Genomic DNA, 24,046 nt, shown 5'->3' on the forward strand with positions numbered 1-24,046 from the left:
TCTTTATCATGTTGGGGAGCATCCTCAAATTCACTCTTTATAGACTCTATAGTGAATAACACTGAAATGGGCCCCTTTCTTCCTCTGTTCCATGGTCATGTTTGAATGCTAATGGTCTTCTTATTCCACAGCTAACAGGGGATGGAGGCATAAAAAGGGGCTAGCCAGGGGAATAGGAAAAGGGGAACTTAAAGAGTGTAGTAAGGTTTTATACATGAATAGCATATCCTAGGAGCTCTGCCACTCTAGGACAAGAGGTTGAAGTGAAGAGAAGCAGATGAGGAACGCTCTAATGATTTTGCCATATCGTGTCCACTGAATATGAACTGTGAAAATTATTTCAAAGAATGGGACTTTCTGAGCTGAGGGTATACCCATGAGGGATGATACAGTGTTGCACAGGGTTGCAATGTGAATTTCTCAGGATCTAAAACGTATAAAATGGACAGGAGGCATTTCTCCTCCTCTGCTTATACCTGGCTGGCTATGAAGGGCAAAACTAGACACAGGGTAAGGATTTATATATTTTCAGTATTATCCCAAAGATGCAAAGTACTGCCAAAGCAATGTCAAGAAAAAACAACAAAGATGGAGAGATCATGCTTTCTGATTTCAAACTACAGCAAACTTGGATCATATAATAATGTAGCAGATACTATTTTTAAAAAATCAGCATAAAAGTGAACCTGAGCCGATAAAAACCAGTGTCATTCAAGGGTCAAATATATACTACAAAGCTACAGTAAACAAAAAAGTACAGTACTGGCACAAAATTAGACACACAGATCAATGGAACAGAATAGAGAGATTAGAAATAAGCCCATGCCTATATAGCCAATTAATCTACAACAAAGGAGGCAAGAATATACAATGGAGGAAAGATAGCCTCTTCATTAAATGGTGTGAAGAAAACTAAGCAGGTACGTGCAAAAGAATCAAACTGGACCACTTTCTCACACCATATACAAAAATAAACTAAAAAATGGATTAAAGACTTAAATATAATAGCTGAAACCATAAAACTCCTAGAAGAAAACATGGGCAGTGAGCTCTTTGACACTGGTCTTAGCAATATTCTTTTTGGATCTGTCTCCGCAGGCAAGGGAAACAAACGCAAAAACAAACAAATGGGACTATGTCAAACTGAAAACCTTTTGCACAGAGAAGTAGACTACCAACTTAGTGAAAAGACAGCCTACTGAATGGGAGAAGATTACTGCAAATGATAGGATCAAGAAGGGATTGATATATAAAATACACAAAGAACTCATACAGGTCAGGATCAGAAAAACAACTCAATTAAAAAATGGGCAGAAGACATGAATAGACATTTTTCAAAAGAAGACATATAGTAGATGTTTAATAGACACATGAAAAGATGCTCAGCATCACTACTCATCAAGGAAGTAAAAATAAAACCACAATGAGATACCACCTCACACCTATCAGAATGGCAATTACCGAAAAGACAACAAATAACAAGGACGGCAAGGATGTGGAGAAAGGGAACCCTGATAAACTGTTTGTGGGATTGTAAACTGGTGCAGCAACTATGGTAAAATGTATGGAGACTCTTTTAAAAATTAAAAATAGAACTGCCTTATGATCCAGCAATTCCCCTTCTGGGTATCTACTCAAAGAAAACAACAACACTAATTTGAAAAGATATATACACACCAAAGTTCATTGCAGCATAATTTATAATAGCCAAGATATGGAAGAAATCTAAGTATCCATCAATAGATGAATGGATAAAGAAGATGTGATATATACAATGGAATATTACTCAGCCATTAAAAATAAAAATAAAATCTTGCCACTTGTGATAACATGGATGGATATAGAGGGTGGAAATCATTTCACAATGATGCAAATGTCAAATCACTATGTAGTACTTCTGAAAATAACAAAATATTGTACATTATATTTCAATAAATAAACTAATTTCAGGCATACCTTGATTTACTGCAGTTCACTTTACTGCACTTCACAGATATTGCACTCTGTACAAACTGAAAGTTTGTGACAAACCTGCATTGAGAAAGCAACTGGCATCATTTTTCCAACAGCATTCCCAACAAACGTATATCCAAAGAAGACCTATAAAATGGCCAACAGGTATATTTTTAAAATCTTCAATGTCACTAATCAACAGGGAAAGGCAAATCAAAACCACAGTTAAGATCCTCCCTCATACCTGTCCGGATGGCTATTATTAAATGACAGAAAATAAAAAACAACAAATGTTGGTAGGGATGTAGATAAAATTGGAACCCCTGCACTCTGTTGGTGGTAGTGCAAAATGGTGCAAACACTGTTAAAAACAGTATAACAAGGCCTCAAAATTTAAATGCAGAACTACCATACTACCCAGCAACCTCACTTCTGAGTATTTATCCAAAAGAACTGAAATCAGGCTCTTAAAGAGATCTTAACACTCCTATGTTAACTGCAGCACTATTCACAATATCCAAAACGTAGAAACCACCTAAATGTCCACTGATGGATGAAAGGATAAAGAAAATAAGTGTGTGTGTGTGTGTGTGTGTGTGTGTTAACCTTTAAAAAGAGGGAGATTCTGTAATATGAAAAAATGTGGATGAACCTTGGGGAACCTTATGCTAAATTAAAATAAACCAGTCACAGAAAGGCAAATACTGCATAATTCCACATATATGAGGAATAGTCAAATTCATAGAATCAGAGAGTGGAATGGTGGCTGCCAGGGGCTAGGAGGTGGGGGAAATGAGGAGTTACTAATCAATAGGCATGAAGTTCCAGTCAAGCAAGATGAATAAGCTCTAGAGATCTGCTATATAAAGTTGTACCTATAGTCAACAATAATATATTTGCTGTATATTTTAAAAATCATTAACAGGGTAGATTTTGTGTTAAATGTTCTTACCAAATTTTTTAAAAGCCATATTGAATGTTACATAGTACAGAAGCATCATTTCATACCTTATTGTAGTTGGTATCATAATAATCATTAATAATTTAAAATGGAAAGCACTTCAGTCTAGGAAGCCAAAGAGGGCAGGGAAGAAAAGAGAGCTAATATTTACTGTGGAAACATTTCAGATACTTATCACGTTATTGTTTTAATCATTTTAACTTGTGATAAGATGAAATTTAGGTGAAGAAAATTATTATATTCATTTTTAAGCTGGGAAAGCTGAGTTTTATGAAGATGAAATAAATTCTCTAAGGTCACAAAAATAGCATGGAGCACAGTGATTGATTAATCAAAGTTATCTAACTTCATAAAAAAGCTTTGGCTTCTAGTGACCACTCTAGCGATGACTGGTTAAATCATGCTTCGACATGAGGATAATAATGTCACTCTACTTAGAAATTCACTTCAGTTTGGTGGGAATTTAAAAACATCTACAAGTGTGTAAACATGTGATATATAAACAATTAATTTTCATGAATAAAAAGGAACTAGGGAGGAAAAGCAGACTATTACAACAGAACTTTGAAATTTTTAAAGTATTCAAATGGATTATATTATTTACTATGTTGAAAAATAGACTCTGAGGTCAATTATTATTATTATTATCTTTTTTTGTCTTTTCTAGGGCCGCTCCCGTGGTATATGGAGGTTCCCAGGGTAGGGGTCTCATCGGAGCTGTAGCCACTGGCCTAGCCAGAGCCACAGCAACGCGGGATCCAAGCCGCGTCTGTGACCTACACCACAGCTCACAGCAACACCTGATCCCTAACCCACTAAGCTAGGCCAGGGACTGAACCTGAAACCTCATGGTTCCTAGTCAGATTCATTAACCACTGTGCCACAACGGGAACTCCTTTTTTTTGTTTTTGAGTTCAATTAATTTTTTTTTGTCTTTTTGTCTTTTTAAGTCCCCACCCACAGCATATGAAGATTCCCAGTCCAAGGGTCGAATTGGAACTGTAGCCGCCAGCCTATGCCACAGCAATGCCAGATCCTTAACCCACTGAGCGAGGCCAGGGATCAAACCCACAACCTCATAGTTCCTAGTCAGATTTGTTTCCGCTGCACCACGACAGGAACTCTTGAGGTCAATTACATTGAAGTAAAATTGAAGTTGAAAGCTGATAAGCTGAAATAGAAATTATCTGAGTTTTCCTCAGGAATACTTATCTATTCTCTGTTGGCCATTTGTAGATACCGTACTTTCTCATTTCCTATACACATTTGCCATTCCCAACCAAACAAATGGTACAGTTCTGAGCCTTCCAGGCTTATAACCAGTGACATCCCTAGATGCATATATGTAACACGCAGTAACTCTATCCTTAGGTATGTGGCTTACACTATGGTCTCTATGTAAAGTCTCTATTATTGCTACTCAAGAGAAATGGGAAACATGAATTACAGTCTAGAAGATATATTGTGTTTCTAAATTTACAATATACCTTCAGGTCTTCAGAAGAGCTAAGATGAACCACTTAAAGGTACCTCTGCACAACCAAATACATTGTAAGTGAATAGGAAGTCTTAGAAAGATAGTCATTTTTGTAAAAGGGCTGCTACCTTTTACATATTTTTGGTAGCCCTGTAAATTTGGAGCTCTATATGGTAAAATTACAGGGATTATGACCTCAGACTTCAGGGATCTTACCAAAAGAAATAGTTTCCTAAATGCAGTCACATTAACTATATAGCTCAAAATTAGAAGCAAAATCAAACACTTTAACAAAATTCAAAATATCTGAATATCTTTTAGCATTTACTTTGTTAGTGCTTTGATGGAAATATTCATTTATCCATATAATAAACACTTGTTGAGCACTTTGGATGTGCCCAAGACTATACTAGGCACTGGAATTAGAGGTGAATAAGGCAGTCTTGGAGTTTCTGTAGTGGCTCGGCAGTAATGAATCTGACCAGCATCCATGAGGACATAGGTTCAATCCCTGGCCTCGCTCAATGGGTTAAGGATTCTTCGTTGCCGTGAGCTGTGATGTAGGTCACAGACTCGGCTTGGATCTGGAGTTGCTATAGCTGTGGCATAAGCTGGCAGCTGCAGTTCTGATTCAACCTCTAGCCTTGGAACTTCCGTATGCTGCAGATGTGGCCCTAAAAATCAAAAAAATAAAAATAAAAATAAAATAAGGCAGTCTTTACTTAAAAGGAAATCACTCCTGGAAGGGAAGGAGGATCTAAACAGGGAAATGATGTGGAATATTAAGTATGAAAATAAAGGAATGAGGAGTTCCCGTCGTGGCGCAGTGGTTAACGAATCCGACTAGGAACCATGAGGTTGCGGGTTCGGTCCCTGCCCTTGCTCAGTGGGTTAACGATCCGGCGTTGCCGTGAGCTGTGGTGTAGGTTGCAGACGCGGCTCCGATCCCGCGTTGCTGTGGCTCTGGCGTAGGCCGGTGGCTACAGCTCCGATTGGACCCCTAGCCTGGGAAGGGAACCTCCATATGCCGCGGGAGCGGCCCAAAGAAATAGAAAAAAAAAAAAAAAAGAAAGAAAAGAAAATAAAGGAATGAACACATTGCCAAAACTAAACTAATCTACTCCCCAAAGGTTAAACACACTGAAAAAAATGAACTTATAACAACTAAATGCAAGGGCAGTTAATATTTATATTAATGTCGATGTACCCATCTTGCCTATGAGAGTTGACCATAAACTTTCCTGTGCAGGTTCTCATGTATGAAAGTCTGTGATATTTATGCTGTATAGCACAGAGAACTATATCTAATCACTTCTGATGGAACATATTGGAGGGTAGTGTAAAAAAAAGAATGTAGACACATGTATAACTGGGTCACTCTGCTGTACAGCAGAAACTGACAGAACACTGTAAATCAACTATAATAAAAATTTTAAAAACTTAAAAAAAGAAAGTCCATAATATTTTATCTTGGATATTAATTTTTAATTGGTTTTGCTGTACATATATTTAACCTTACTTAATTCCATTTCATAAGATATAATTTTAGATAGTCTAATGCTGTTTTTTCCATTTTTACAATTTAGTTATTAGTTTCAAAGCAGAATGCTTTTAATTCTTTGTACGCTACAGGTAACTTTGAAACGATGCATCACACAGTTCCTGTTTATTACCCACAAGTGGGTAAGCCAAAATTAGTTTTTTTCTCTGATATACAGAGATACTTTGCAAATGGAAATGCATCTCCAAAAAGCATCGAAGAAGATAACCCTAAAATTACTGAAGAGATGGGGTAGGCTCTTTCAAATATTTGTGTGATTTCTCTTTTGTGGGGAGGATGGGACACCCTCACTGTCAACACAGAAGAAGAGAGACCCTCTGTCTCCTACTTCTCTATTGTCAAATTCTTCTTGCCCAGCACCCCCAAAAAGTTCGTTGTTCAACTGCCCAACAATATAAAGTTGCAGGGGAAGGGCTGATTTTCGATGAGCTGGGAGTTACAAATTAAATGCTCTCACTGAGTAGGGCACATGACTCAGGAAAGTCCCAGAAGCAGCAGGTAAATATCTCTGAATGAGCAGGGATCATATCAAAGCAGCCTGAGGCCCAGATGGTCCTCCAGTGAGGGGATGGCTATAGCAAGGGCATCTGGTGGTAGAAAGGAGTGGAAATCCAAAGCACTGCTACAGAGACAGGCTACTTTCACCACTTCTCTAAACCAAAGTTTCTTAATCTGGTGTCCCCGAAAGAGACATCAGAAGTTTCATTAGATTCTCCAAGAGAAGAGTTCCCATCATGGCACAGTGGAAACAAATCCCACTAGGAACCATGAGGTTGCGGGTTCGATCCCTGGCTTCGCTCAGTGGGTTACAGATCCAGCGTTGCTGTGACCTGTGGTATAGGTGGCAGACTCAGCTTGGATCCTACATTGCTGTGGCTGTGGTGTAGGCTGGCAGCTGCAGCTCCCATTCGACTCCTAGCCTGGGAACTTCCATATGCCTGGGGTGTAGCCCTAAAAGTTAAAAAAAATAAAAATAAAAAAAAAAAGATTCTCAAAGAGATTTATAATCCAAAAATAGTTTATAAATCACTTCTAAACCTCGAGTTTATACATAATTTAGCTCATTATGAATCAGCTCTAAGTCTCCTGATGAGAAGAAAGTTTACTTTTTTGGTTTTAAAAAGTTGTGTTTTTTTTTTTTGTGTGTGTGTGTGTCTTTTTAGAGCCACACCCACAGCATATGGAGGTTCCCAGTCTAGGGGTCTTAACTTCTAAGTACTGCTAAGACAAGCTATCCTAAAGAAACCAGGAGAATAGAGGGTTCTATTCTAATATAAAGAATACCATGCTTCTGCCACTATCAGAGATGTTGATTATGTTCAATCTTGAGTCTGTAGTTTTACCATGTAAAAAAGCACTACATAAATATTTTCTTTTAAATATTTTTATTTCCTCAAGTAACATTTTCACTGAGGACATGCCAAAATATTGTTTTGGTATCACAAATGATTTAAGTCTTATTAATTTTTTTGTCTTTTTTTTAGGGTCACACCCGCGGCATAGGGAGGTGCCCAGGCTAGGGGTCGAATTTGGAGCTGTAGCTGCTGGCCTACACCACAGCCACAGCAACGCCAGATCGGGGCTGCATCTGTGACCTACACTACAGCTCATGGCAACGCAGGATCCTTAACCTACTAAGTGAGGCCAGAGATCGAACCTGCATCCTCATGGATGCTAGTCAGATTCGTTTCCACTAAGCCACAATGGGAACTCTCAATTTAAGTCTATTAAATGGGAATATCAATTCTACCTCTCTTTAATAAAAGGTGATGAAATATATTATGAAATTTCATTAAGCTCTTGATAATAGATTTTTAGGGTGTGCCTGTTGCTAATATTTTACTAGTTTAGTGTAAAGCTAAGAGACAAGAATAAAATCAGGTCAGTAAAGAACTAAAAACAAAATACATAGCTCAAATATAAAGAATATATTTTTAGTTTCTAAAAAGTTGACTGAAGCAACTCCTTATCTTAATTACTGTAAGGAAGAGAATGAGCTGGGATCAGCAGAGGGGTCCCTTACAGCCTATATTTAAGATTTGACGTGGGGAGCCTGCTTGGAGATGGAAAGGAGCTTGGAGGCTTCTTTCAAAACGCTAAAAGCATGTGCCCCACATTTCTTTAAGGTTTACACTCTGAAAGCTAGGCCTATATCCTATGTGGAACACAGTAAAGCAACATCTGCCCAATGACAGGGGAAATGTTTTCCACCTCCTTTATAAATGCATGCAGTCTATGCTCATGTATATTTACACAAGCCTGCTTTCCCTACAGGGAGGAAAAAGTCAGACTTCGTTGACGTTGCTTTTGACCCTCAAACTTAAGTTGATACTATCAATGTACACTTTAATTAAAGATTGGATCAATGCTATTTTTTTATTTAAAGGCTGATTCTGAACAAATGCCTTCACTGTTCAATTAAAAATAGTATATGGTATTAAACAAAAAACATGCACATTATTCCTTCTTTCTACGTGTGTCACAATAAATACTTCTGACAGATGTTTCCTCTTTTCAAATATGCTAGGAGGTACTTGAGCCTTAATAATTTAAAAATAGGTATTAAATGCATTCATATATTGTAAATAAGATCCACTGAGAATACTGTATAGCAACTGTATAATGAAAAAAGCAAATTGTTACTTGGTTAACTATTTTTCAATCCTAAGAAATGTCGGTAGCATCAATCCATCTCTTTTACTAATGTAAAAATAATAACTTTCTAGCTGGATTAGAATGCCTTTAGCTTCAGATACTTGTAAGGAATGTGACTCTCTGGGACCCAAAATTCACAGGAAATGTTCACTGTATCATTTAACTATTTATAAAATATCTACTATCTTTAGTTACAATATGGAAGCATTAGGTTTCTTTGAGTTAAAAAGTGAACCTAAACACAATCAAAATAATTTACTTTTCCCACTGTTAAGGTTACGTTTGAACAGTTCTAACAACAGATCTCCTATGTGCTTCAAAAAGAATTTTTTTAAAACTTAACAATATACTTAGTCATGAAACTCTGGGATGATCTTATATAAACTTATTTGCAAAGCTCTAAATGTCTTTAATTTTGCTGTGTTAAACCTAACCTCAGTCTAATTAATTTTTATATGCAAAATAGACATTTGTAACTGTAATATAGGTATAATGTTAAAATTTTGGTTTGCAGTAATCAAAGAACCCTTTTGAAATTAGGACAATCCCCACCTCCCTCAAAAAAAAAATAGTGCTAAGCAACCACTATTAGAACAATTTAAGCTAGCTTTTGTGACTTCTAGTCTCAACCCTCTCAATGGCTTACTCTGTGAACAAGAGTTATGTAAGATCTAAGTTATAAGAACTGTATTCATTATTTTCCATTGTAAAATGTCTATTTTGGATGCTTAGTCTTCATGCCCCAAACGGATTTTAAAACACAGTAGGAGCCGTTGAGATAAGAATATTATCAGCTGTATTTTATATATGAGGACCATGACCACCGGAGAAGCCCAGTCAGAGGGACCCAAAGTCACAGGAGGCAGAGTTGGGACTTGAATCCAGGTCACTGACCCCAAAAGCCAAGCTCTTAACTACACTGCAAAGGGGCCCAAAAATGCACTAAAGTACAGGCAAGCAAAGTAGGTAAGGGAAGCAAGGTAAGAATGCAACTGAGGTGAACTGGAGAGCACATGTCCAACTAAATTTTTTTTCTTTAAAAATAGCCATTAAAGTAGTAAAAAGAAAAAAAATCAAGTAATGCTAGTAAGGATATGGAGCAACTGAAACCCTCAAGCACTACTGGCTGGAATGAAAAAATAGTTCAGCCAGTTTGAAAAATAATTTGCAATATTCTTACAAAGTTAAACACATATTTACCACATTTAGCGGTCCCACTACTAGGTATTTTGCCAGGTGAAATGAAAAACTATACTCACACAAAATCTGAAGCCAGATGTTTTTAGTGGCCTACTTATAATCACCTAAAATTGGAATCAACCCAAAGGTCTCTCCACCGGAGAATGGATGAACTGTGGTACATCCATATGGTGTAATACTACTCAGCATTAAAAAGGAAAACTAGGAGTTCCCGTCATGGCTTAGTGGTTAACAAATCCGACTAGGAACCATGAGGTTTCGGGTTCGATCCCTGGCCTCACTCAGTAGGTTAATGATCCGGTGTTGCGGTGAGCTGTGGTGTGGGTTGCAGTCTCGGTTCAGATGGTGTGTTGCTGTGGCTCTGGCATAGGCTGGCAGCTGCAGCTCCAATTAGACCCCTAGCCTGGGAACCTCCATATGCTGCAGGTGCAGACCTAGAAAAGACAAAAAAAAAAAAAAAAAAAAAAAAAGGAAAACTAGATAATACATCAAACAACATGGATAGACCTTAAAAGCATTATGCTAAATGAAAGAAGCCAGAACTTAAAAGGCTATATGTTGTATGATTCCATGACATTCTGGAAGAGGAAAAACTATAGAGACAGAAAACATCAGTAGTTGCCAAGGACTAGGGGTTGGCTAAAAAAGTTCAGCACAAAGGAATTTGGAAGGGTGATGAAATGCTGCATATCATTACTGTGATAATAGTTACAGGACTGTTAACATTTGTCAAAATGAACTATAAACTCAAAAGAGTGAAAAGAGTGAATTTAACAATGTAAAATTAATGAGAGAAATAGTTGAAAGGTGAAAAAAAAGCCACAACTATATAAAACCTGATATATAACAGAGCAATGTATTTTCTTCACTGATGTGCCAGTATTTTACATTAGAAAATAATAAGATGACAAACTATTTGACACATTTAGAAAAAAGACAAGTATGATTTTAAGACTTACATCACACTCAGTAAAGTAAAATCTACAGTACTTTAAAACTAGATTAGACAAGGGAGTTCCTGTCATGGCAAAGCATAAACAAATCCAACTAGTATCCAGAAGGACTTGGATTCAACCCCGGCTTCGCTCAGTGGGTTAAGGATCTGGAGTTGCTGTGAGCTGTGGAGCAGGCTGCAGATGTGGCTTGGATCTGGCATTGCTGTGGCTGCGGCCATAGGCCGGCAGCTGTAGCTCTGATTTGATCCTTAGCCTGGGAACTTCCATATGCCTCGGGTGCAGCCCTAAAAAGCAAATAATAATAATAATAATAACAATAATAATATAATAAATAAATAAAACTAGATTAGACAAGAACACTAAAGCATGATGTATTTTAAAAATAGTATTTGGATTGTTAATAGGATTTCTAGTTAAAGAATGCCCTTTATTAAGATAACAGATATAAAATGTGTTTTGCAAATAATGAAGAACCCTACAAATAGTAAGCAGAATACTATGGTAAAAAGCTCAAGTGATTGGAGCAATCTGCCTGGCTTGAATCCTGTCTCCACCACTTACTAGTTATGTGACCTTGGACAAGCTACCTTCTGAATTTTATTTTCTCAACTGTAAATGTAAAATCCTCAAGGGTTTTTTGTAAAGAATGAATGAGAAAATATAGTGCTTTTAGCACATATAAAGAGGTAAGTAAGGTACATGTTACTAATTTATGTACTGCTGAAAATTTGAAGATTTTCATATTCTGTTTGAATTAACTATAAATAGTGGTTTCTTGTAGGAATTAGGACCACTCTAAAGTCATCAGAAGATTTAAAGAAGCTGCTTAGAGTAGCAGCAGAGAGGACAAGGGGATGACCTGAGGTGCTTGGTCTTGTTACCTCAGTCCTTTCTCTTGAACCTGACTGTGGGGCACCACAGCAGGCCACTGGCCAGCCATTGTTAAGAGATGAAGCGTCTTCACTGTGTCCCCACCTCCACCCCAGCTCCTGAAGTTACAAGAGACTAACAGGCTAAGCTATGGTGAAGCATGTGCATTGGCTGAGCACCTAATCTGTTTCACCCTGGTCCTGGCACACCTCCCCTCCAATATTATTATTTCCACACCTCTCCCAACTGACAGATTTTCCACATTCTTTTCTATCTCGGGGGGGAAATCTGTTTGTTTCCTTTAAAGCCTGAGAAGATTCACACAGTTTAGTAACTAATTATTAGCCTTTATTATTGTTATTGGGTCCTAGATTATGTATGTTTGCTGCTGTTTTTGGATACCTTCCATTTGTAAAATAATTTAAACACTGTGGGTTTTTTTTTTCTATTAATACAGAAATCTCTCTTTGAAGAAATCTGAAAGCTTGCTGGCAAAAATTGATGTACATGAACTTCACCCTCTTCATAACTCAAAAGTAAAGGAAAATTTGTAAACAAGTAAATTCATCCATAAGTGATCTGAAACGTTTGATTCTTCACCTTTATACTATTAGGCAACATGGTCTTTTGTGGTTTGTAGCCTTACAGTGTCTCCTAAGAAAAACGGCTGAATTCTTGTCTGTTTCTTTGTAGAATGTGAAACAGTGCTTTCCAATTGCTTTATTACTCAGTACATATAATTTACTGGGGAAATAAGGATGTGCTTTCTTTTTGAACCAATGGTATTTTTGTGTGCTTCTTTCTTTTTTCTTTTTAGGGAGGCATATGGAGCTTCCCAAACTAGGGATGGAATAGGAGGTACAGCCGCCGGCCTACACCACAGCTCAGGGCAACGCTGGATCCTTAACCCACTGGGCGAGGCCAGGGATCCAACGGTATCCTCAAGGACACCACTCAGATTCGTTTCCCTTGCACCACAGCGGGAACCTCCGGTGTGCTTCTTTCAAAAGTGTAAACCTAACTACAGTTATTGAATGGGAACTGAGATAAAAAACCTGAGGATTATTCTGATTCACTAATATAAAGTGTGGAACGATATACTCAAATACCACAAGTGCCACTAGTACTATGTACTAGTTGGTAGTTCCAATTTAAAAATCTATGGTAAAGGCTGAAATTACGTCCTAATACCAGAGCAGTTTCACTAATGATATTTTAATCGATATTCAATTCTATCTTGACCCCAAAGAACATTTTAAAATGTTCTGCTCTTTCTTCCAATCGCACTGTTTCAAGGATGTACTAATTGCGTTGCTAGGGAAATACTAGACATCCGCTCAGACATCACCTCCGAAGGCGAGGAGTCCAAGCGCGCGGAAGCCTCGGGGGGTCGCGGGCGTCAGGGCCTGGCTTACCGGCGGCGCCCCCTTTTCTAAAGGCGCCCGGGTAGAGCGCCTCCCCGCACAGCCGCCCTCCCTGCTCCCCGGGGGCCGCGAGGGCAAAATGCCTCCGGCGAGTTCCCTGCCGGGAAACGCCGAATTCGTGCAATTAGCGAAAGAGCAGGGGCCCCGCGGGGACGACCGCGCCTCGGGTAACTTCCCAAAGTGCCACCGGCAGTGGGCGCGTTCGAGCTCAGGGCAGTTTACCTCGGGCGGCTCAGTGACCTGGACGCGGAGCCCGGACGCGGAGGGACTACCGCGTCCAGCAGTTAGGACGGCAGGAGACATTTACCTTGCGCTGGAGTAAGAGGAGAGCGCGTCCAGGCGGCACACTCCACATTTTCTCACAGAAAAGTAAGGCGCGCTCAAACCAAACGGCCGCGTTCCCGCCTCGGCCGGGATGGTGCCGGGGCTCAGAGTGGGCCCGGGGCGGTAGGACGACGGCGAGGCGAGGGAACTCGGCCGCGCTGGCGGCCCTAGAGCCTAGATCACGGTCCCGGCCCCGCGGGCCTCCAACCCCACCCGCGCCTGACCCGCGGTGCTCACAGACGGGCCCTGGAGAGAACCTGGACGAGGGCCAGAAGGACGCCCCGCCCCTCTAGGGCCCGCCCCCTCTGGCCCCGCCTCGGCGGGCGGTTAGATTAAAGACTCTCCCGAGGCCCAGCGACTGCTTCAGGGAGACTCAGCCTTCAGCGTAGCATTTCAGGTGCGCGCCGACGGCGGGTCCTGCTACCGTGATCCCACGCTGGGCTTGGGCCGAACGCACGCCTCGCCTTCCCGGCGCCCGCATAAAAGACGTTCCCGGCCCGGGCTAGAAGCGGCCGAAGCCTTCGGCTGGACGGGGATATAGTGACCGGCGCGGTCCTGGCCACGCAGACCTGACTCGACGCTCTTTTCCTGCTCGCATAGCGGAGCCGAACCCCGCACGGCAGCTCCAGGAAAGGTGAGGGTTCGGGTTCGACCCCCGCTGCGCTGTTCCCGAGCTTGGGGGTGGGTAGCAGGTGCCTGAGTCCGAGGAGAGGCCGCGGATCCCCTACTCCTGGAGCAGAAAATGCCCTGGGCTCCTGCCGTCTCTCCTGGGGTCCCCGGGCCTCGGGAGCGAATGGTGCGAGGACTGCCAGAGTGGGCATGTCAGGTTGCGGAGAGGCAGGGCTTCCCGCCGCCCTCTACGGATAACCTGCTCCATCTTTCCTGTAGAACGGGCGGGATAACGTTTCAGAAGCGCCCTAAATCTTCCTTCCCCGGTAGCGTAGCCCTTTCGATGGCTACGCAAGTAGCTTGTCTGTGGATAAGGACCTGTCGGTGGAAAGTAAAGCCGGCACCTTCTAAGCAGCCCGAGAACCCTCATGTCCTACCACTCTCCCCAGACGCTGGGAGGCAAACGCACCCCAGTCAAAAAGACCTCAGGCCCCGTGCCACGTCGGACGGCCAGGCCGGGCGCGCAGGGAGAGCGAGAAGGCTGCGCCTGCTCGAGATAAGCTCGATCGCCGCCTTGGCCTCAACATGCCTTCCGTCCTTTGCAGAGCGCGCGACTCAAGAAGCCGGTATGGACCGCGGCAGCTCGGCAGGCAGCCCCCTGATCACCAGCAAGGAGCCCGCGCCCCCAGCAGCTGCCACCCGGGAGTCGAGTCCTGGGCGATCCGGGCCGGGACCCGTGGGCCCGGGCGGCGGCGGCGCACGCTCGGGGAGCGGGCGGCCGGCGGCAGCGAACGCGGCGCGGGAGCGCAGCCGCGTGCAGACTCTGCGGCACGCCTTCCTGGAGCTGCAGCGCACGCTGCCGTCTGTGCCGCCGGACACCAAGCTGTCCAAGCTAGACGTGCTGCTGCTGGCCACCACCTACATCGCGCACCTCACCCGCAGCCTGCAGGATGACGCCGAGGCAACGCCGGACGCCGGGCTGGGCGCCCTGCGAGGCGACGGCTACCTGCACCCTGTCAAGGTAGGGAGGTAGGGCACGCTGCGGAGCGGGGGCCGAAGCACTGCACCTTGAACCGCTGGGTCGGCCACCGCCTGGGCAGATACCACCGAGCTCTCACTCTTCGGGGGGAGGCGGAGAACAGATCCGGAGAACAGCCTTGTCCCGAAATGCACGGGCATCGAGGTCCCCACTGCCAAAGGCTACTCCTAAACGGTTTGCAGGTACTAGGTTTAAACCAAGAGTGGCTTGGGTAGGAGCGTCTCATGCCCCTTACTGATTGCAACCTACAGGATACTCTTTCTAGGTGAGAAGTTTTGGGGGGTGCCTTATGGAGTGCTTGGTTGCATTTCCGGGTAATTTTTAGTATCAGAGTTATATTTACGAGCCTTTAAGAGTTTTAATTTTACATAATTATGTTTCCATTCTTGTTTTTATCAGATATTTGAAAAGTCCCACGAATTAAATGGGGTATTGGAATTACCTCCCCTTAACCTAGGAAACCAATGTTTAAAAATTTTTGTAAAATTAGTAAGAGCAAAATGAGACCGTTCTGCATCCACACTAAGTAAACCTTCAGTCCATTTTAATAATGGTTAACTATCATGAACTAGACAACTACTAAGATTAGAAAAACCATAATGAGTTTATGTAATAAATGGGCATATATGTTGTGTTCTGATTGAATCTATATTCAAATTCTGTACTGTACAGTATTAGGCAAGAGACTCCATATTGTATATTTTTACATTACATCTACATAGAATGGTCAGGGGGGTTGTTTAATATGGCATATATTATTATGATTTCATCATTCTTTTCTCCCAGACGTGATTGTTTTTAAATCATACATTAATCAGGCTTTTGTTCAAAATGCATTGCCTTTTCTATATTTTTCTAAACCTAAATATACAATTTTTTATTGCACCATTCTGAAGCATTTTGACACAACACACAAATACAAAATTAGGACTTTACCTTAAGTATACTTAAGGTATATACTTAAGGTATACTTTACTTAAGGTATACTTTACCTTAAGTATATCAATGTTCAATAAATCATTGAATAATCATTCTTGAAATGTAAAATATACTCTCTAATATTAACTAAACTTATAATTCTGTGGCGAGGTTTAACAAAATTTACTTTGCAGATTTTAATCTACATGATGACAGACTCTAAGTCAAATATTAAATATAAAAATTTGATTTGAAATATCATTTATAATTATGATAGATTACTCTAGCCCATTCATGTGTTATATAATCTCAGCTGAGAAGTCATTCTTTAAGGGGGTTTGTATTACTATCAGAAGCTATTAATCTATTAATGTTAAATTACTATTAGGGACATTAGATTGCTCTTCAAATATACCATTAATATTAGATTTCTTTTGACTTATACTTTAAGAAAGTTTAACATTAGGTAGACTTTAATACAAAAAACACGTTCAACACCTCTTTGTGGGAAACATAAATCAGATGAGAAATCCAGTTATTTTTCACCTTAATTTCTTGCAGTGCTTTTTTGAACAAGTAATGTTAAAACCAAAACTATCATGTAGCAGTAAGCTTAACAAGAGTTTTTTTGCCCTTATTTCCATACCAATTTTTTTGTAGTCTTATAATTCTTTAAAGAAAAATGAAATCTCATTTGTCCTTTGAATCCATTCTTTTTATTTTAAAAGACAATTCTAGGGATAATGAAAGAAGGGCAAAGATTACCTCTTAAAAATGAAAATGGAGTTCTCAGTGGCTCAGCAGGTTAAGGATCTGGCGTTGTAACTGCAGCGGCTGGGGTCCCTGCTGTGGCGCCAATTTGATCCCTGGCCTGGGAACTTCCATATGCCGAAGGTGTGGCCAAAAAAGAAAAAAAAAGTGAAATTCATGACGGTTGAAAACAAGTGACTGATCTATTTTAAAATCATTTACTGAGCGTCTGCTAAGTGCAAAACACTGTTTTAGGAGAACGAATACAATTAAGGGTAAGACTCAATCCCTGACCTAAATGAACATATAATAGAGACAAAGACAGAAACACAAACAGTATTATAAGAGAGAATGTTGTATGTGTCATAGAGCGCTATAACTATGTACTATGGAGGTGCAGAGGAAAGAGATTTTATGTACATAATTGAAACTGTAACACGTTATTTTACAAACACTACCAAAATGCTTATTCACTGATTAATCTAAAGCCAAAGAAATAAAGATATTCTGATTATTGGTACTTTTTGGTTTACTAAAGGTACTGTAACCCTTACTTAAAGAATGTTCCAAAACGACTTTATTTTTCTGCCTTACAACTTAAAGTTACTGTCTTAATGATCAAAGATCTGTTAAATATTTCAAGGCCATAATTTTGAATCATCAGTTCTATTATAAATATTGAGGATTCAGCATTGTTGGGAATTTACATTAAGAGTACCTTAGATGAAACTAGAAGATTTAAGAGACTGGGATCACAGGACACAGCCTAAAGCAGCAGTTTTTATCCCTTTGGGACGTGAGCAATTCTGATCAGCACCAGTGTCCAAAAGGGTGATTCTGCAAGAGAACAGGGATATATTTCAGATTCTTACACTGGAAAAAAAAGCACAGATAGCTTTATTAATTGCATTATCCCTGGAGAATCATTGCTGATAACACAGATAAAAACAATTAATAAATACAGAGTTTTATTATTTTGGAGTCATTTAACTTCAAAAGCCAAGAATATATTTTTTAAGTCTTCAGTTTCATGTTCAGTTCTGGCTTAATTATATAAGTTTGCTAGATTGTTCTAAGCCAATGAAACTACATAATTTTAAAACATGTCTTATTAGTAGGTAAATTGTGTTCATCTAGACAATGCTAAAATAGACCACAATTGAAAAGTGAAATGTTAAGTTGGTCATCCTTTTTTGGGATGATGTTGACATGCAACCTGACTGATATTTTATTTATATTTTTATATCTGACTCAAAACTATTTATGTATCTACACTAAATTCATTTGAATAGTCATTAGAAGTCTTTTTCAAAATCCAGGGACACAAAAGTAAAGAGCAAAGTTTTATTAAGAGCATGAAAAATCAGGCAAAAATCCATATATAGACTTTTAGGTTTGCTTTATAAGTAACTTAGATGCTAGCAAGGTTGTAAAGGACAGATGTCTTCATTTGTCTCCATTCTTGGTCGCATGATTTAGAGTGATTCTCAATACAGTGGAACCCAAGTAGTACATAGAAATAACTGGGAGAATTCAATATTTTGTTTTTAGATGTGTTTAATTCACATTCTCAAATTATTATTATCTACATTCTTAAATGTAGAATTCTTACATTACGTTTGAGGTTTGAGCATGAGATTTTTATGCTTGTGAAAATGGGGCAAGAGTATATAAAAGATTGAAAAGCACTGGTTTGTCGAAGTTGATAATTTATGCTCTACACTGTTCACTACATATGACTACTAGTCTGCTCTGGCTCCAATAATGAAATCCCATAGACTGGGTAGATTAAACAAGAAAATTTGTTTTTTCACTCTTCTGGAGGCTGGAAAGTCGAAGATCAAGGTGCTGGCCCAATTCAGTTCCTAGTGAGAGCTCTCTTCCTATCTTGCAATAGGCAGACTTTTTCTCAGAGAATGGGGGTTCTCCCTTTTCTTAAAGGGCCGCTAATCCTATGATGAGAGACCTACCCTCGTGACCTCATCTAACCATAATTACCTCCCCAAATACTATCACATTGGGGAATTAGAGCATCAACAAATGAATTTGGGGAGACACAAATATTCAGTCTGTAGTACCACAACATTGGATTCTTTCAGTAAAATGCAGGCCTTAAATATGATCCAACAATGCCAGATTCAGACATATTAAAACATTCCAGGAGTTCCCGTCGTGTCGCAGTGGTTAACGAATCCGACTAGGAACCATGAGGTTGCGGGCTCGGTCCCTGCCCTTGCTCAGTGGGTTAACGATCCGGCGTTGCCGTGAGCTGTGGTGTAGGTTGCAGACGCGGCTCGGATCCCGCGTTGCTGTGCCTCTGGCATAGGCCGGTGGCTACAGCTCCGATTCAACCCGTAGCCTGGGAACCTCCATATGCCGCGGGAGCGGCCCAAGAAATAGCAACAACAACAACAACAACAACAACAACAACAAAAAAAACATTCCAGACTATTGTCTAAAACACTTCATGTTACCAACTGGTAGCAGGGATCCCAAGAACAGGACCAGTGACATGAAATACCAAGAATGTTTAAGGATGCACATCTATGATTTTAAAAAACAAAACCTGAAATGGATTTGCAAAAATAAATAACACAGTGCCAGCCTTATTGCTGTATCAAAAGTAAAATACAAGCCTGTTTATAGACTTTTTTTTTCTTTTTCTTTTTCTTTTTTTAAGGGCCGCACGTGCTGCATATGGAGGTTCCCAGGCTATGGATCTAATCAGAGCTGCCAGCCTATACCACAGCCACAGCAACTTGGGATCAAAGCCCTGTCTGTCACTTGCACCACAGCTCACAGCAATGCTGGATCCATAACCCACTGAGCAAGGCCAGGGATCAAATCTGAATCTTCACGTGTATTAGTCTGGTTGGTTATCACTGAGCCACAACGGGAATTCCAGAAATGGACCATTTTAAATTCCAAGTAACATAAATGTTATACTTTATCTGTGTTAAAATGTAAATTCCCAGCAGAAGAATCTGAACTTAGGACTCTTAAATAACTTAAAATACATGAGAGCAAATTCACTTACCACATCTGGAGACATCAAAATCACATGCTTACTTGATCCTATGGCTACATTTTACATCTGGAATTCCAGTTTAGGCGGTAATAATTATATTCAGAAGTACAAGGAAGGTTTATATTATTCCATATAAGAACTGACTCAACCTTGTACTTCTGCAAAGAAATCTATTCTGATTTAATTGGTCTGGAGTGTGACTTGGCCATCAGTATTTTTTAAAGCTCCTGTGTGATTCTAATACGCAACTTGTATTGAAAACCCAGAGCTCTTATGGACCTTGGATTGTTAGTAACGGTACCTCTGTTTGAGCACGTGGATTATCTGCCAGACATTTAGGATCATTTCATGGTGCTGTGTAACTAGCAGTTGGCTCATGAATGTTCACTGGTGAAAATAGCCTGCTGCTTGCAGCAGCATTTACCCTCTGGAGTGTGTGGGACCCCACTGCTGACTTTCAGAAATGGCACTTTTTTAGTCTGACTTTTATTTCTATTAAAAAAACAATAACAGCATTTCTCTGATTAGTATTCCAAGAATCTTAGAACTAAAATTATATGATCCTCTCCTCTAAAAAAAAAAAAAGTCCATACTGAAAGTACTACTTATGTAGTATATTTTTTCATCATCTAGATTGTTTAGAATTAATTGCATTGTTTGAGAGGTTGTTCATTTTAAAGATTAATTTACAAAAGTCCATATGCTGTGAGTGCGGACCTAAAAATACAAAAAAAAAAAAAAAATACAAATGTGATGACTACTGGAAGCTTAGAGCTGTGTGATGCCAGTAATAGCAGACATTTAATCTGGATGTTCTAGCTGTTTAATACCAAGCATTCTAATATTTGCAAATTCTAGATAACTGCTTTTAGCTAGATAAAATGTTTAGATACTCAATTTAGTCATTTTTGTCATTTTTCAGGGTAGTTCTTTGATAAATGTAGAAACATACTACTTAACCATGTACAACTTCTAAAAATATTTTTAAAGTCAGGGATCTTGTTTTAGAGTTAATTTTGTTTTAGGTTTAGTTTTAAAACCTTGTGGATAGATATATTTTCCTACATTTAAATATATTCATTTTCCATGACTTCTTAAAGTTCTGGTCCGCATGCACACGTATTATTTCACACAGTTGTAATCAAAATCTGGGTATGTTTTTACTTTTATTACTAGCATTAATAAACATTTTGTCATGTCATTGCTTAGACTTCATAATTACAACTGTTATTAGCTATATAATATTGCATTTGCATTGAAGTATTTGGAATTTTTAATATTACAGACTATATCTGTCATAGATACTAACTTTTGGATTCCTGTTTAAATATTCTTTTTCAGAAATGGCCCATGAGATCAAGATTATACATTGGTGCTACTGGTCAGTTTCTGAAGCATTCTGTCTCTGGAGAAAAAACAAATCATGACAATATTCCAACAGACTCACAGCCTTAGGCTCTCTATATTCTACAAATGCTAGAAAGTGATGTCTGTTGTTTTTAAATGACATGAAATAACTTTATATTTATTACATCAGACATAACAAACATCACTTCTGAAGGTTTACATTTGAATCCATGGTTGGATGTTCGTATTTATCTGTCTAATCTAAATAAATGTGGAATGAAATAATCAGTCTTGTGTAAAACACACAGCTTATCTATTCATCATGAGCAAGTCACAACTATATAGTACAGGAGAACATACTGGAAAATATAAAGACATAGAAAAGTATAGAATTGTGTAGATAGCCAAAGCATGCACATTTTCTGCACACAAACTGAAAAACTATTATCTATCTAACAATCTTCCTGGTTCAAAAAAAATTGGAGCTCCTGTTGTGGCTCAGTGGGTTATGGACCCAGCTAGTATCCATGAGGATGCAGGTTTGATCTCTGGTCTCGATCAGTGGGTTAAGGATCCGGTGTTGCTGTGAGCTGTGGTGTAAGCCAGCAGCTGCAGCTCTTAGTCAACCCCTAGCCTGGAAACTTCCATATGCTACAGGTACAGCCCTAAAAAGACACACGCACACACACAAAAGTAAAAGCTATGTTTGTAAAACACCAGTATTTCATTTTTGTGAAAACCAGTCTGTGCTTAAAATTGATCTAAGAAGCCATTGCCAGTAGGATTGTCTGAGATTGTTTTATTCAATTTTAGTTGAATATGAGTGAAAAGAGTACTGAGATACTATGACAATGCAGCTACGTCTATAAGTAGCTATCCCTCTTAGAAAACTTGTTGGGAGTATTAGAAATGGTCTGCTTCCTAGGACAGGGCTAGGCCACCTACCTAGAGGATTATTAAATATCTTATGTTTCCAAATTGTGGAAGGCGTTGAGCATCCCTGCAGTATCAAGTGAACAGAATACAAGTGTTACTATGGGGTTTGTCACCCTCCTCTCTTTATCACCACCCCTCCCCCCACCCCCCAGAGAATGGCATGTTCAGGCCTGTTGAGGGCCTCCAGCAAACCCTGTAACCTTCACAGTCATAACTTTGGCCGGTTTCCTTCTCCCCTTGTCAGTTGCCATTCACAATCTACCTCCTACTGGCCATTATGAAATGAGAGAAATCCTGGCTGATTTGGGAATTCTGGCATGGATCTGCACCTTGAGGGGGTCTGAGGACCCAGAGTGACCATCCTGTGATATAAGATGCCCTGATTTGGACCTACAGTCAGGGAAGGCCTTCTGCTATGGGCCTCTCCCACTGCCCTGTGCATGCAGTGCCCAGGGAGCATTTATTCTGCCTGCCTAAACCAGTGGTTTCAGTTTCACCAGGAGCTTGAGGTTCTTCGCTGTGAAGTGGAGGTACCTGTCAGGGAACACAGCAAATCTCAGAATAACAGGTGACAGTAGAGGCACCTGAAAAAAAAAGTCATCAGCCTCTTTTGTCATGTCTTTGCTGATCTAGATTCCTTTTTATCTCCTTTTTCTCCTCAGTCTTTACTATTCCACTGTCCAAGTATAAAAGTTCATTCATGCCTCAATAACCTCCAGTTCTAAAGTTGCTGAGTTTGATCCAAGATTAGCAAACAGAAAGGTACATGAATGGGCTTGGTTGAATTAATATAGCAGCTGAATCACCATTTCATTTTCTTCTTTATTTATTTCCAACTTTTGGCAGTGAAAGGAAGTAAAAGGCCATTTGAAGGCAAAAACTACCATTCAGTTGATTCAGCTGAACATTACCATGTTTTAGCTCATATCTGATGATTAGTTTGTAATTTTTATCATTTTAATGTGAATATATTCCTTATAATGTGACCAAAACAGGTCTTTAAAAGGCAAATAATAAAAGCTTTCTACATGTTAATATGTAGCAGAAATGTTGGTATATTTAAATATCTGTGAGTATATTTACCCACTCATATACCATTGAAAGGAATAAAAAGTAAAATGAAGTATGGATTCAGCCATTCACTATTATAAATTATTGGAATAAAAATGTACTAAGAATAACCTTTTAACAAATGATTGGAACTTCTTTAAAGTTATCTGGAACTGAACTATAAACACTAAATTTGATAGTAAGAATTTCAGAGAAAATTATTTTACTGCTAATAATCTATTTGGTTACAGTTTTTAAAGCATTTAATTGGGGAAAGATTATGACCCGTTGAATTATACTTTTCTGATAATCATTATTCATTGCCTTGAATAGCACTACTTTTTATTCCTCCTTTGTCCAGTTACAAATGTTTTAATGCCAAAGAACTATATTTGCGTCATAGGTTTTCATAACATTTTAGTAAATTGCTAAATATGCTAACAGCTTTTGGTACACTGGAAAAATCTGAGAAGAAATTACATATTTTTACCCAAAGGTTCAAAGGAGCATGCTGTTTTAATTAATGGTGCATGGTCAAGATAAAGGGGATTACTAAAATAAAATAAAGCACTGATTTGAAAAGTCATTTAATCTGTCAAATTTACATGTGTCTCTATGGTTGTTTAACAAATACTGAAGGTACACTTGAAAATCTTTCTAGTAGATAGATATGTACTCAGTATTGGCTTCTTTACCATGCTGTCCTTAGCGGAGTATATAATAGGATGGGGAAGATGGTATATTTGGATCACAGTATTACCCCATAATCTGCAAGGGAAATCCTCACTTAAATTTCTCTTAGTTCACACACCTCTCTCAGTAATAGTCATATATTTTAAATTCTTCCATACTGGAGTTCCCTGATGTCTCCGCAGGTTAAGGATCCAGTATTGTCACTACTGTGGCTCTGGTCGCTGCTGTGCCAAGGGTTCAATCCCTGGCCCTAAAACTTCCACCTGCCACAGGTGTGGCCAAAAAAATTTCCTCT

At 39.5% G+C, this 24,046-nt stretch overlaps 2 protein-coding genes across 5 annotated transcripts in view; both read left to right on the plus strand.

Annotated features, from left to right (window-relative positions):
• Nucleotides 1–12,218, plus strand: part of PPP1R42 (protein phosphatase 1 regulatory subunit 42) — a 42,216-nt gene extending 29,998 nt beyond the window's left edge. For 2 of the 4 annotated variants that reach the window (XM_085022284.1, XM_005663043.4), the window contains 2 exons: nt 6,024–6,183; nt 12,091–12,218. In XM_085022284.1, the coding sequence (XP_084878410.1) occupies nt 6,024–6,183; nt 12,091–12,187 (257 nt within the window). In that variant the 3' untranslated portion in view covers nt 12,188–12,218. Of the gene's footprint in view, nt 1–6,023; nt 6,188–12,090 lie in introns of those variants that run through there. The other 2 variants (XM_001926086.5, XM_085022283.1) reach the window with 2 other exon arrangements.
• A 1,656-nt stretch (nt 12,219–13,874) lies between these two features.
• TCF24 (transcription factor 24) lies at nt 13,875–23,644 on the plus strand. The gene is made up of 3 exons (XM_001926175.5): nt 13,875–14,015; nt 14,596–15,011; nt 21,067–23,644. The coding sequence occupies exons 2-3, from the start codon at nt 14,619–14,621 to the stop codon at nt 21,178–21,180; spliced, it is 507 nt and encodes a 168-aa protein (XP_001926210.1). The 5' UTR covers nt 13,875–14,015; nt 14,596–14,618; the 3' UTR covers nt 21,181–23,644.
• The last annotated feature ends 402 nt before the right edge of the window (nt 23,645–24,046 follow it).

This window comes from Sus scrofa, chromosome 4, assembly GCF_054392235.1.
Source record: "Sus scrofa isolate SSC_HxYL_T2T_F1_AM1 chromosome 4, Sscrofa_HxYL_maternal_Yorkshire_Landrace_v2.0, whole genome shotgun sequence".
In the NCBI taxonomy this organism is placed as follows: Eukaryota; Metazoa; Chordata; class Mammalia; order Artiodactyla; family Suidae; genus Sus; species Sus scrofa.

Excerpts from the sequence above, each read along its gene's own strand:
- TCF24 (XM_001926175.5), top strand. The coding sequence starts at position 14,619 with ATGGACCGCGGCAGCTCGGCAGGCAGCCCCCTGATCACCAGCAAGGAG. Across the intron at positions 15,012-21,066 it reads GCTACCTGCACCCTGTCAAG|AAATGGCCCATGAGATCAAG; the intron begins GTAGGGAGGTAG and ends ATTCTTTTTCAG.